The 12,166-nt window shown below is 39.1% G+C and overlaps 1 protein-coding gene across 16 annotated transcripts in view; it reads right to left on the minus strand.

The window, feature by feature from the left end:
- Nucleotides 1-1,219: 1,219 nt before the first annotated feature.
- THRB (thyroid hormone receptor beta) overlaps nucleotides 1,220-12,166 on the minus strand; it is a 382,979-nt gene continuing 372,032 nt past the window's right edge. For 13 of the 16 annotated variants that reach the window (XM_053221529.1, XM_053221525.1, XM_053221524.1 and 10 more), the window contains one exon: nucleotides 3,093-5,341. In XM_053221529.1, coding sequence (XP_053077504.1) covers nucleotides 5,100-5,341 — 242 coding nt within the window. In that variant the 3' untranslated portion in view covers nucleotides 3,093-5,099. Of the gene's footprint in view, nucleotides 5,342-10,361; nucleotides 10,409-12,166 lie in introns of those variants that run through there. The other 3 variants (XM_027040947.2, XM_027040944.2, XM_053221532.1) reach the window with 2 other exon arrangements.

Consider the following 12,166-nt stretch of genomic DNA (forward strand, 5'->3'; position numbering starts at 1 on the left):
GAAGTTTTCAGATACAGTAAATAAATTCCATTTATGCTTAAGTTAGTTTGATTTAGCTTTTTGGTACTCATCATAGAAATAGTCCTAATTAACATGTGTTCAGAGTAATGGGGATAGAGATCTATGTTGATAGCTGAGATTAGTATAATTCCATTAATAATATTTTGGAACATTTTGAGGTAAGATGAATATAGTCCTTGAGCTGCAAAAATTTATTTCTTCCCTCCTTACACCATCTTTGTGGCCCCTTCAGAAAAGGCACTCCCCCATCTTCTCCCTCCTACCTCCATGCCCTCCTCCCAAGGAAATTTGTTTTTTCTAGTAGGTGTTTATGAAATAAATGCCCTTATATCCCTGTTTTCCTCCCTTTGGAAGCAGCTGAGGTGAGAAGAGCAGGCAACCCTGTGTCTATTTAGAAAATAACATTTAAAGAAAGAGACAGGCACGTATATCGTTGTAAGCTTTTTCTTTTTTTCTTTTTTAGAATTGAAGCTTATGAGTTTATCTATGCCCACTATATTCATAATTACAATTTAATATCTGCATACAAAAGCTATGTAAAAATTCATTTTTCCCAAATATACAAATTTTCTTTTTGGATAGTTTAAAACATTTTTGATCACAGATTTTAACAGAGTTTTAGGCTGAAAAAAATATTACCAACCTAGCAATATCACTTAACACTGTTTGCAAAACACATTATCTTCCAATGACTGTAAATCTTTTCCTATTCTGTAGCATTTTTCTGATTCTCAGGGCATGAAAACATTAGGGGGGGGGGCAGGAAATGTGTTTTCTCTGGAGAAAGCATAGAGAAATAACTTGGCTGTATAATCAAATGAAAAATGCCAAGTTAATTAGGAAGAACCAAAATAAAGGAGTAATGTCAGTTCATTTATGCCCTTACATCTTTTATATCAATAATACCTGTGTAATTAAATAAAGTGTCTTTTGTCTTACATTGTGCTCCGTAATTTACATGAGTATTGTCTGCATCCTGAGGAGGACAGATTTATATTTGATTGTCTTGTGCATAAGGTGGGTCAGCTTTAACTGTGCAACAGAAAGCCACAAACAGCGTTTTACCTGCACGATATTGCTCTTGAAGGCGGCATTAATTAATGTGGAAACACACTAGAAATGCACACTTTTTACGTTTGCAAACATTTATACAGCACAGTAAAAATTCTGTGATAAGGCCAAACCTTTTTTCCCCCTAGTCTGGTTTTGTGTGTGTGTGTGTTTTTAATGTTTTTTTTTTTTTTTTTTAAAGATTAAAGTAAAATGTTTCAATTGTAAAAAATACACACCGGGCAAATCCTTACCTGGATAATAAATATCTACATCACAGTACAATAAAATTTCTTCTCTATAAAATTTAAATATGGATTATAGTCTATCACTATCAAAAGAAACACTATGCTAATATTTCCATATTATTAAAATAACAGGAAAAATTACAAGCTTATTTTAGAACCTGATGCCGTAGTTGTTGGAAAGGGCAAAGAGATTCAAATGTCTGTAAGCACTCTCCTTCTGGAGAATAACTGCGGCTTGGTTATTCACTTAAATTCCGTTTGTGAAAAAGGTTTAGCCTTACAAACGCTGGCTACATTTCAAAAACCATAAGACCGATTTCATAATTTATGACTCATGCATCAGAAGGTCAATATGACACGAATAGGTTAGAGTTCCATAGAAGAAAAGTGTATCACTGACAATGACATGCTTTGAGGGTGCTCAGCAGTACCATGGAGGCTGAGTCTGTTGGGGGCTTAGTGTGGTGGAGGGGCCAAGACTTAGGCACCTGTCCACAGAAGAGCAATTGAGAATGGCGTTGCTGGAGCAGAGCCGAGCCTGGCGGTCCACTCCGATGACTGACGACCGCACTGCCAACGGAAGAGGTGTCGTGTAGGGCACGGGTGAAGGGGGGTATCACTGGGCTGAGGCATCAACACAGCAAGCACGTCATTGAGGACCGAGGCTCATTTGACTAGAAAAAGCTCTGAGGCAGCACGTAGTGTGTTCAGCAGAATCATAAAGAAGAAAAGATCTTATTTTTTTTTCACTATTTCTGGAAATACTGCACATCTAAATTGAAGAGTAAAGTACACTTGAGGATTACAAACACACACACACGACCACCCACCCACACACACACCCCACACCACTCATTCCCCCGAAATTAAATGATTCATAAATAAGAATCCCAGTTATACAGATGTGTTCTCCTTCACTGGGATGTCTCCCCTCCGTGAGGGGTTTCAATCAGGTTCACACTTGATTTGAAAGCCCGGACAATATAAGAAAAAATGTTTAAAAAAAAAATCCAGAGTAAATCCCTCCTGATTGAGTTTTATGAGATGGAGTCTTGAGATGCACTAAGTACCTCAACCAGTTACAGAAGAAATGAATCATTTTGACCCCAGGGTCATGATCCTTAGAGTCCTTGCAGCCTTTCCCTTCAAACTGAAGTACTTTAAGGAGCATCCTGCTCAACATAAAGTATTCAGCCTTCAACAAGAGTTTCAGATCAGTAGTTTGCCTTTTTAAGGCAATCATTTTAGGAACTGAGGATCAAACATAAATTTACTTGGAGCTAGCTGGATTACTGTAGATACACTGTCCCATTTGGCCAATGCCCAGCCATGGTTAATCCCCAAAGCATTCAGATTTAGCCTTAGACCTGGCTCTGTACTTGTATTTGAGTCTGGGTGTATCTCATATACTTCAGAATCTCTGTCAAACAAATTGAGGAAGCTGTCCCCGGAGGGCTTGATGCCCAAGGGGTCTGTGAACCCTCCAGTACCCTTCCTACTTGCCTTCCTCCCATTCCCTTCTGAGAGAAAACTTGCCCCTCACCACAGAGCTTCTCAGGGTTACCCTGGAGCGTAGAAGGTGATTCAGCATTGTTTCAAAGAGTACTTCTCCAAGGAGAGTCAACAGAGGGAGCTGAATTGCTAACACAGCAAGGGCTTCAGGAGACTGGCTAGAGACTGGCTTAGAGAAAACAAAACAAAACAAAACAGTCTGTAGATAAAGACAAACTTTATCTTCCCCTACTTCCTTTCTTTGCTTAGCTAGTTCCATAGTGATAGTCTTGTTTCCTCTTCCTGGGAAGCCAGTAGCTTTCACACGTTAAACATATATTTTTCCTTCCAGATTATTCCCAGTCACACTAAGGTTTTCCAGTGCTGTTCCTCTCCTTTTTCCAAGGCCATCCTGCTTTTCTCTACATACTTGATGAGTAGTATGTCAAATTTGTATTTTGACTCAATACCAAATATGCATTCCCTAACTGTTAAAGGGCCATAATTTCTAATAAAGCTAAAAATTTGAATTATGAAAGAAACCATCAAAAAGGAATAGATTTTTCCCCCCAGAAATCAGTACACTAGTAAGGATGGGAAGGATTTTAAAGTTCATGACTTTCTCTCAGCTGAGAAAACCAAGACCCAAGGTTACAAAACTACCAGTTTGACAGAGCACAAACTAGAACTCAGGTGTCCTGACTTCTGGGCAAGTTAAAAAAGAATTAGTCCACTTGGTTTTCACAGTGACTTGCATTCCTTTGCTTTTTAGGTAAATCTCACTGATATGGCTTATTTTCCCCAATATTTCCAGGATAAGGCAGTTCAAGGCAGGTAAAGGAATAGTTTGTGTCTACTATGCCAGTGAAGAACAAGATACATTCAGTTGCCTGGGTACATTCTTTGCCCATTTTTTGAAGTTGAAATGATCAGGGATCACCATGGGTTTTCTGGGCACAACCTACTCCAGCATTTGTCATCAGGGAGGAGGGCTAGGTAGGGAAGGTGAGTGAGGTTCGTGTATGTGGGCTGCAGGTATTTTCTGTGAGATATCTGTCAGGGCAATGCTGTAAGAGAGGCAGAGTGGGTCGGTGTCCAGACCGGGCTTTGATCAGTGATAGTCAAGCCTGAGAGAGGGAAAAGGGGACTTGGAAACATTTGTGTGTAGAGCAAAGAGCTTGAGGATCTAAGACCAAAAGGAACCATCAATACATGAAGAGACTCTCAGAACACTGCACTTCCTTCAACTCAGAATGTACCACACTAATCTTGCCTCAGAATTCCTCCAGAACAAGGCTCAAAATTCAGCTTGTTATCTCTCCTTGATTAGAAGATTTAATCCGTAGGGAAATCTGTTGTCAGCTCAGCAAAGATGCAATCAGGATTAAATAACTTCAGGAGTTTGGGAGATGACAGATCAGATGTCATTGAAAAGTGACAACACTCTGTAAATAGGTTTGATTTCTGTGGAAATTTTCTCTGAGCCTAAACTGTAAAGAAGCCTTCCTTACTATGAGGTAAGACTATGTGAATTTTTGGAAACTGTTGAGTCACTGACATTAGTTAAGTAAAGTTTTCTAATTTTTTTGGGCTCACTGAGGAAAATTGTTTCCCTTGTTGGCCTCAGTCAGTCAAATACCTGCATATCTTTGAGTCACACCCTTGTAAAACTTGAATTAAATCATAGGATTATAAAAATTATAGTGAAAGGACAGCTGATTTTTCAGGAACAAATATTCCTATACATTCCAGGTTATGCTGCCAGGAGAGAATGAAGGGTGAGGAAAACAGCGTGCTCTTGAATAGATAAAAATAAGTTCAGATCTTTCCCTAGAAAGCTGAAAGCCACATCTAACCAAAGTTGGTCTGTGCCGTGCTAATTTGAGCCCTGCAAAAATCAGGGCTGGATCAAGATGACCATATTATCTTGGTTTTAAGGCTTCATTAGTCTTCTGCCACGCCATTTTGCTTGCTTGAGTCTCTGACCAGGGACAGATGGGAGCTGGTGATGGCTTGGTGCTGGTGAATTAATGATTGTCCCCACCCCACCTCCACAACTGTAAAACCTTCAAAGCATTCACATCAAAGGACTGGAGAACAAAATGCAATAGTTACAAGTACCCGCATTCAAGGGGCAATTTCATCCATGTCTATGCTAAGGACTACCTCCCTTTACCCCCAGTCTCTCCCGACACAAAGAAACAAAGGAACAAACAAAAAAGAGCTAGGCAATGGAATGAAATGACACCCAGTAGTGCTGTAGGAATTATGAGAATGAAGTCAGTCAGTCTAATCCTCGAACACTTCCAAGAACAATGGGGGAAAGAGTTCCGTGGGGCATTCCACCTTCATGTGCAGGAAGCGGCTGGCATGGCAGGCTCCAATCATCCTCAGGTCTGTCACCTTCATCAGGAGCTTTGGCCAAAAGTGTGTCACATGATGTTTTCGGTAATTGATATAGTGTTCAAAGGCCAGCAGGAAACTATCTTGGTATTTTTCTATTCTTTCAACACAGGCGAGCCCTGGGCGGTCTGAGAGGAAGCAAGAAGATGGATGTTAATTCAGAAATGGAAAGGAGAAGGTTTGCTTTGTCCATTTCAAGCCCTTTAGTGTGAAGTGGACAGATCTGGGGACCTATCAACTCCTAGGAATGAGCATGGATATAACATGAACTCTGGGGCATTAAGAACCAATGGTACCAGGGAAGTGTCATAATTTACATAAAAGGAGTTGATGCTTTGTTCAGATAAATATCTCTGGGTTAGCCACATCACCTCCTTGGTTGGAAATGGCTATGCCTCCCTCATAGGAGAAGCCTCACCTACAGAGTTGAAATATTGTGCATAATAAGGGAAAGATTTTGAGTTTCCACTGGCTTTCTGGCAGAAAGGGGAAGACAAGCATGGACATGCAGAGAAGGGGAGATGTGAGAAGAGATTGGAAACATTGCAGGAGGCCTGAATGCCAAAGGAAGAGTGTCAGATAATAAATTCTCATGAAGACAAAGTAGTACAATCTCCAATTTTAGTTGTTTACCTCCTGTAATGAAGCACTCCTTCCCTTCTCTAATACAGTTAATAAGACTGCTACCTATAGCAGCCTTGTGTTGGGGTGTTTTGGGGAATTAAATGAAAAGAAAAGAAGCTAGCATTGCCCCGTGCGGAGTAAGGAAGAATTACATTGGGAAGTTGGAGCTAGAGGAGACCATGACCATGTAATGACCAAGAAATCTTCCCAAGTCTTGGGAGGACTGCTGGCCTTCCATAATATGTGGGGAGGGGACTCAAGGCAATTTCACACAAAAGATAAAGGGATGTCATGAGAAGGCTAGATGACTGGGGAACATCCAGGCTACAAACACTTAGGTTACAAAAGTGGGTACAGAGGGAAGGTACCTTAACATACTAAAGGCCATGTATGACAAGCCCACAGCTAACATCATATTCAACAGTGAAAGGCTTAAAGCTTTTCCTCTAAGATCAGGAACAAGCAAGGATTCCCACCCTCACCTCTATATTCCACATGGTATTGGAAGTTCTAGTCAGGACAAGTAAGCAAGAAAAAGAGATAAAAGGCATCCAAATTGGAAAGGAAGAAGTAAAACTGTCGCTATTTGCAGATGACATGATATTATGTAGAGAAAACCAAGAGTTCACCAAAAAACTGTTAGAATTATAAATAAATTCAGTAAAGTTGCAGGATACAAGATCAATATACAAAAATCTGTTTTCTTTCTATAAGCTAATAATGAATTATCAGGAAGAGAAATGAAGGAACACAATCCCATTTACAATAGCGTCAAAAAGAATGAAATACATAGCAATAAAGTTAACCAAGAAAGTAAAATACCTGTACTGTGAATACAGTAAGACACTGATAAAAGAAATGGAAGGAGACACAAATAAATGGAAAGATATTCTGTATGCATGGATTGGAATAATTAATATTGTTAAAATGTCCATACTACCCAAAGCTGTCTATAGATTCAGTGCAATCCCTATAAAAATTTCAATGACATTTTTTCAATTCCTATTTCACAGAAATAGGACAAACAATCCTGAAATTTGTATGGAGACACAAAAGACCCAGAAAAACCAAAGCACTGTTGAGAAAAAAGAACAAAGCTGGAGGCTTCATACTGTCTGATTTCAAACTATATTACAAAGCTATAGTAATCAAAACAGTATGGTATTGGTATAAAAACAGACACAAAATTCAATGGAATGGAATAGATAGCCCAGAAATACACTCATTAATATATGGCCAATTAATTTATGACAAAGGAACCAAGAATACACAATGAAGAAAGCATAGTCTCTTTAGTAAATGAGTAAGAAGAAGAGTAGATAGCCATAAGCAAAAGAATGAAACTAGACTCCTATCTTACACCGTATACAAAAATTAACTCAAAACAGAATAAAGACTTGAATGTAAGACCTAAAATGATGAAATTCCTGGAGGAAAACATAGATGGTAAGCTGCTTTACATTAGTGTTGGTGATGATTTTTTTGGATCTGACTCCAACAGCAAAGGCAACAAAAGCAAAAATAAAGTGGGACTACATCAAATGAAAAACCTGCAGAGCAAAGGAAACCATCAACAAAATGAAAAGGAACCTATGGAATGGGAGAAAGTATTTTCAAACCATATATATGATAAGGGGTTAATATCCAAAATATAAAAAGAACCCCTACAACTCAATAGCAAAAAACCCCACAATTGATTAAAAACTGGGCAGAGGATCTGAAGAGACATTTTTCTGAAGAAGACATACAGATGGCCAACAGGCAAATCTAAAGTTGTTCAAGATCACTAATCATCAGGGAAATGCAAATCAAAATTGCAATGAGATATCATTTCACACCTGTTAGAATAGCCATTTATCAAAAAGACGAGAGATAACAAATGTTGTGCACTATTGCTAGGAAAGCAAATTGGTGCAGCCAGTCTGGAAACAGTATGGAGTTTCCTCAAAAAAAAAAAAATTAAAAATAGAATTACCATATGATCCAGTAATTCCACTACTGGGTATTTATCCAAAGAAAACAAAAGCACGAACTTGGAAAGATATATGTACCTCATGTTCATTGTAGCATTATTTACAATAGCCAAGATATGGAAAGAACCTAAGTGTCCATTGGTGGACAAATGGATATAAAAGATGTGATATAGATATAGATATAGATATAGATATAGATATAGATATAGGTATAGGTATAGGTATAGGCATAGATATAGCTATATCTATCTATCTATCTATCTATCTATCTATCTATCTATCTATCTATATCTCACATCTAATGGAATTCAGCCATAAAAAATGAATGAAATCTTGCCATTTGCAACAACATTGAGGGACCCTGAGGACATTATGCTAAGGGAAGTAAGTTAGAGAAAGACAAATACCGTATCATCTTATACGTGAAGTCTAAAAACAAACAAACAAACAAACAAACAAACAAAACCAAGCTCGTAGAAACAGAGCACAGATTGGAGGTTGCCAGAGGGTGTGGGCTGGGCTGGGCTGGGCTTAATGGGTGAAGGGAGTCTAAACTATAAACTTCTAGTTATAAGATAAGTCATGGAAGTGTAATGTACAGTATGATGACTATAGTTAATGATACTGTATTGCATACTTAAAAGTTGCTTAGAGAGTAGATCTTAAAAGTCCTAATCACAGGAGAGGGGTGCCTGGTTAGTTCAGTCAGTTGAGTGTCCAACTATTGACTTTGGCTCAGGTCATGATCTCACAGTTCATGGGATCGAGCCCCATGTTGGGCCCTGTGCTGTTGGTATGGAGCCTACTTGCTATTCTTTCTCTTCCTCTATCTCTGCCCCTTCCCTGCTCACACACACTCCCTCTCTCAAAATAAATAAATAATCTTTAAAAAAAAACTGTTAAAAAAAAAGCCTTCATCACAGTAGAAAAAATTTTGTAACCATATATGGGGACAGATGTTATCCAGACTTATTGTGATCATTTGGCAATGTATACAAATATCAAATCATTGTGTTGTACATCTGAAACTAATACAATGTTATATGTCAATTATAACTCAATAAAAATGTTAAAAAATAATTTATAAACCAGGATGGATTCCTCATATAGCTCCAGGGAGCCCTACCGCCCTGCTGCCCAGTTCTTTCCAGTTTTCTCTTTGTGGCTCTGATCAAGTAAGTTCACACTTTAAGTGTCCAGTTATTGAAGTATTTGTATTAGTAAAAATCAAAACAGGATTCTGCTTAATCTGAAAGGAAGGCTCAGCACTAATGTCTCAATCCACTTCTGTGTTTAAACAAAATACATGGGCTTTTGGAATCCCTTATTTGGCTTGAAATGCAATTTGTGCATTTTTATTTTGTGTCTTTTGTATTTGATGATGCTGCTTTGTGGATCTCCTCAATCTCTCTCTCTCTCTCTCTCACCCCTGTCTTCTCTCTTTCTTTGAGTATGCCAGAAGAATTCTCCACAGGATCCTTTACCTTTTGATCCCAAGTAGAAAAGCAACATAATACTGCTCTGGATGTACTCCTTCAAAGGGAAAAAAATAACCCGGGTTTTGTGGCCTGAAAATTCTGTCCTTTGATAAGAGATAAAGATAAGGTGGTCATGTAATTGACACAGAGAGAATGAATGGACATTTTGATCATGTTCAAGTGATATTAAGCATGTTTATGAAGGAATATTTTAAAGGTCAAAGAGTGTCTTTAACTCTTTAAGACAGAATTTCTCAAAGCTGTGTCCTTGGGATCATGTCCATTTTAGCTCTCCACTCATCACTGCAGGACCAAAGAACTTAGTGGTAGCAGCTCCTGGAGAAGGCTTTGTGGAAAAGCCCTAAGATACTGTGTCATTGTAATGCCAGACAAAACAATGAGGCTTAGAAGACAATACTGAGGACGGCTGGAGCCGTGGAGCACAGATATGTAGCTATCATTTGCCAACTGTAAAGTGTCTTGTAATATTTTTCTGGTGTTGGCAGTATTAATGAAAAGTTCCCAGGCCATTAGGGTGGAGAAGATTTTTAAAAGGTTTTTAAGTATGTCACGTGGCTCTCCAGCAGTGACAGCGTCATCAGAATCAGAGGATGGGGAAGAATCGCCCAGTTAAGTGTTTGACAGGGTTTGGTATCACAATTTTTGCCTTCTCAAATACTCCCTTTATTTACTTTACTGAGATTATTTGTTTAACAATCTGTTAAAATTAACTCACTACAGGGGAAACATATTATTCAGTAAATAAAAATCCATTTGCTGTACTTAGAAGATAGCCGTAAAAACAGGGTGTGTGACAGAAACCTTTATTAAACTTATTTATTATTTTTTTAATGTTTATTTATTTTTGAGAGAGACAGAGCATGAGCAGGGGAGGGGCAGAGAGAGAGGGAGACACAGAATCCGAAGCAGGCTCCAGGTTTTGAGCTGTCAGTGCAGGTGCTCCACCTTTATTAAACTTTAGCTAAAGATTCTTGCCGAAGACTGAGATCCGCTCTGTTATACAGGGAGGTCAGTAAGTGTTAGGCATTTGGGATAGACTGGCACCAAAATGAATCTCTCTCCTTGCCTTATTTAGAAGGAGATATAACTAGAAAGAAAACTGTAAAAGAAATAGCTTTCTCACTATGTGGCTCAATGTTATTTAAAATTCTTTGTACCACTACAATTTCACTAACAATTACCTTGAATCCCCCTCCAGAATATAATTCCCACTTATTTAGTTCAATTTCCTTATTTTAAGGGACACTGAAACCCAAAGGAAAGGGGTTACCCATTTTCTTTCTTTAAAAATTTTTTTTTTGTTGACTTATTTTGAGAGAGAGAGGGGGGGGGGGAGAGAGAGAGAGAGAGAGAGAGAGAGAGAGAGAGAGAGAGCGAGCATCTGCGAGCAAGTCGGGGAGGGAAAGAGAGAGAGGGAGAGAGAAAGAATCCCAAGCAGGCTCTGAACTGTCGGTATGGAGCTCAGTGTGGGGCTCGACTCACAAACCTCGAGATCATGAGTCAAAATCAAGAGTCGGATGCTTAACTGACTGAGACACCCAGGTGCCCCATCCATTTTATTTCTTTAGGACAAAGGGCCTGGGCTTCTCACTGGCTGTTGACTAGAGACTTCCCTCAGCTCCGAGAGGCCACAAGCAGGTCCCTGTCATGTGAGCTTTCCCAGCATGGCAGCTTACTTCATCTAGGCAGCAAGGAGAGTCTCTAGGGCAAGCCTGTTAGCCAGAGGGAATCTTTTATAACATAATGTAACCAAATTGCATGGGGGTGACAGTGAATTCATTGTATTCTGTTGAAGCAAGTCACAGGTTCTGTGCACACTCAGTGGGAGGGGATTGTACAAGGGTGTAAACATCAGAAGGTGGGGGTCATGGGGGGCACCCTAGAGCTTGTCCACCACAGCATACAGCAGGGTTCGTTATGCTATTCTTTTCTTGTTTTTTTTTTTTAAATGTTTATTTATTTATTTGAGAGAGAGAGAGGCAGAGAGAGAAGGAGACAGAGAATCCCAAGAGGGGCTTGGGAATCCTGATGCGGGGCTCAATCCAATGAACTGTGAGATCATGACTGGAGCCAAAGTCAAGAGTTGGATGCTTAACCTACTGAGCCACCCAGGTGCCCCCATTATGCTATTCTATACTTATGTTTATGTTTGAGATTTTCCATAATAAAAAGATTTTTTTAAAAAAAGTCTGCCATACCTAAATTTTTTGTAGCAAATAAATTTCAAGATGAGCTTCAAAAAAGAAAAAAGGAATTCTACTGAGTTAACTAGGAAGCATGGACTCTATAAAGGGTTCTCATGGTACTTGTGACTGATAATTTACCCATCTATTTAGTCATTTATCCCATAAACATTTTTCAAATTCTGAACACTGGCCTAATTGTAATTAGACATATTTCTGTCTTCAAGAAATAAACAGTCCAGAGGGAGATATGGATAAGTTAAGCTGACAGCTGTCGTGCAGAGTGACCCTCAGCTTAACTGAGGATGCTCTGAAAATGCACAGGGTGCCTCTGAAACTGCCTTCTATTTAAAGACTAGCTTCCTTTGAAGAGTTTGATGTATTTTGCATTTCTTATTTATTATGACATGATCTCTGAAGAAAAAAAAAAGTCTCAGCATTATCATCTACTCTTTGTGGAAGGAGTCTGAGGCCTTGATCATGAGCTCTAGGCAGGTTAGAGCTGGTTGTAGATTCTTTGCCGTTCCTCCCATCTAGAGGTGGGCTCTTGACTCTGGACTGGTGCTGGGCCTTGTTTGGACCAACAGAATGCAGCAGAAGTGATGCTATATGACTTAAACCTGGGACTTAAGACGTCTGCAGTTTCTACTTTCGTGTGCTTGGAGCTCTCCTTG

This window comes from Acinonyx jubatus, chromosome C2 (assembly GCF_027475565.1).
Source record: "Acinonyx jubatus isolate Ajub_Pintada_27869175 chromosome C2, VMU_Ajub_asm_v1.0, whole genome shotgun sequence".
Taxonomy (NCBI): Eukaryota; Metazoa; Chordata; class Mammalia; order Carnivora; family Felidae; genus Acinonyx; species Acinonyx jubatus.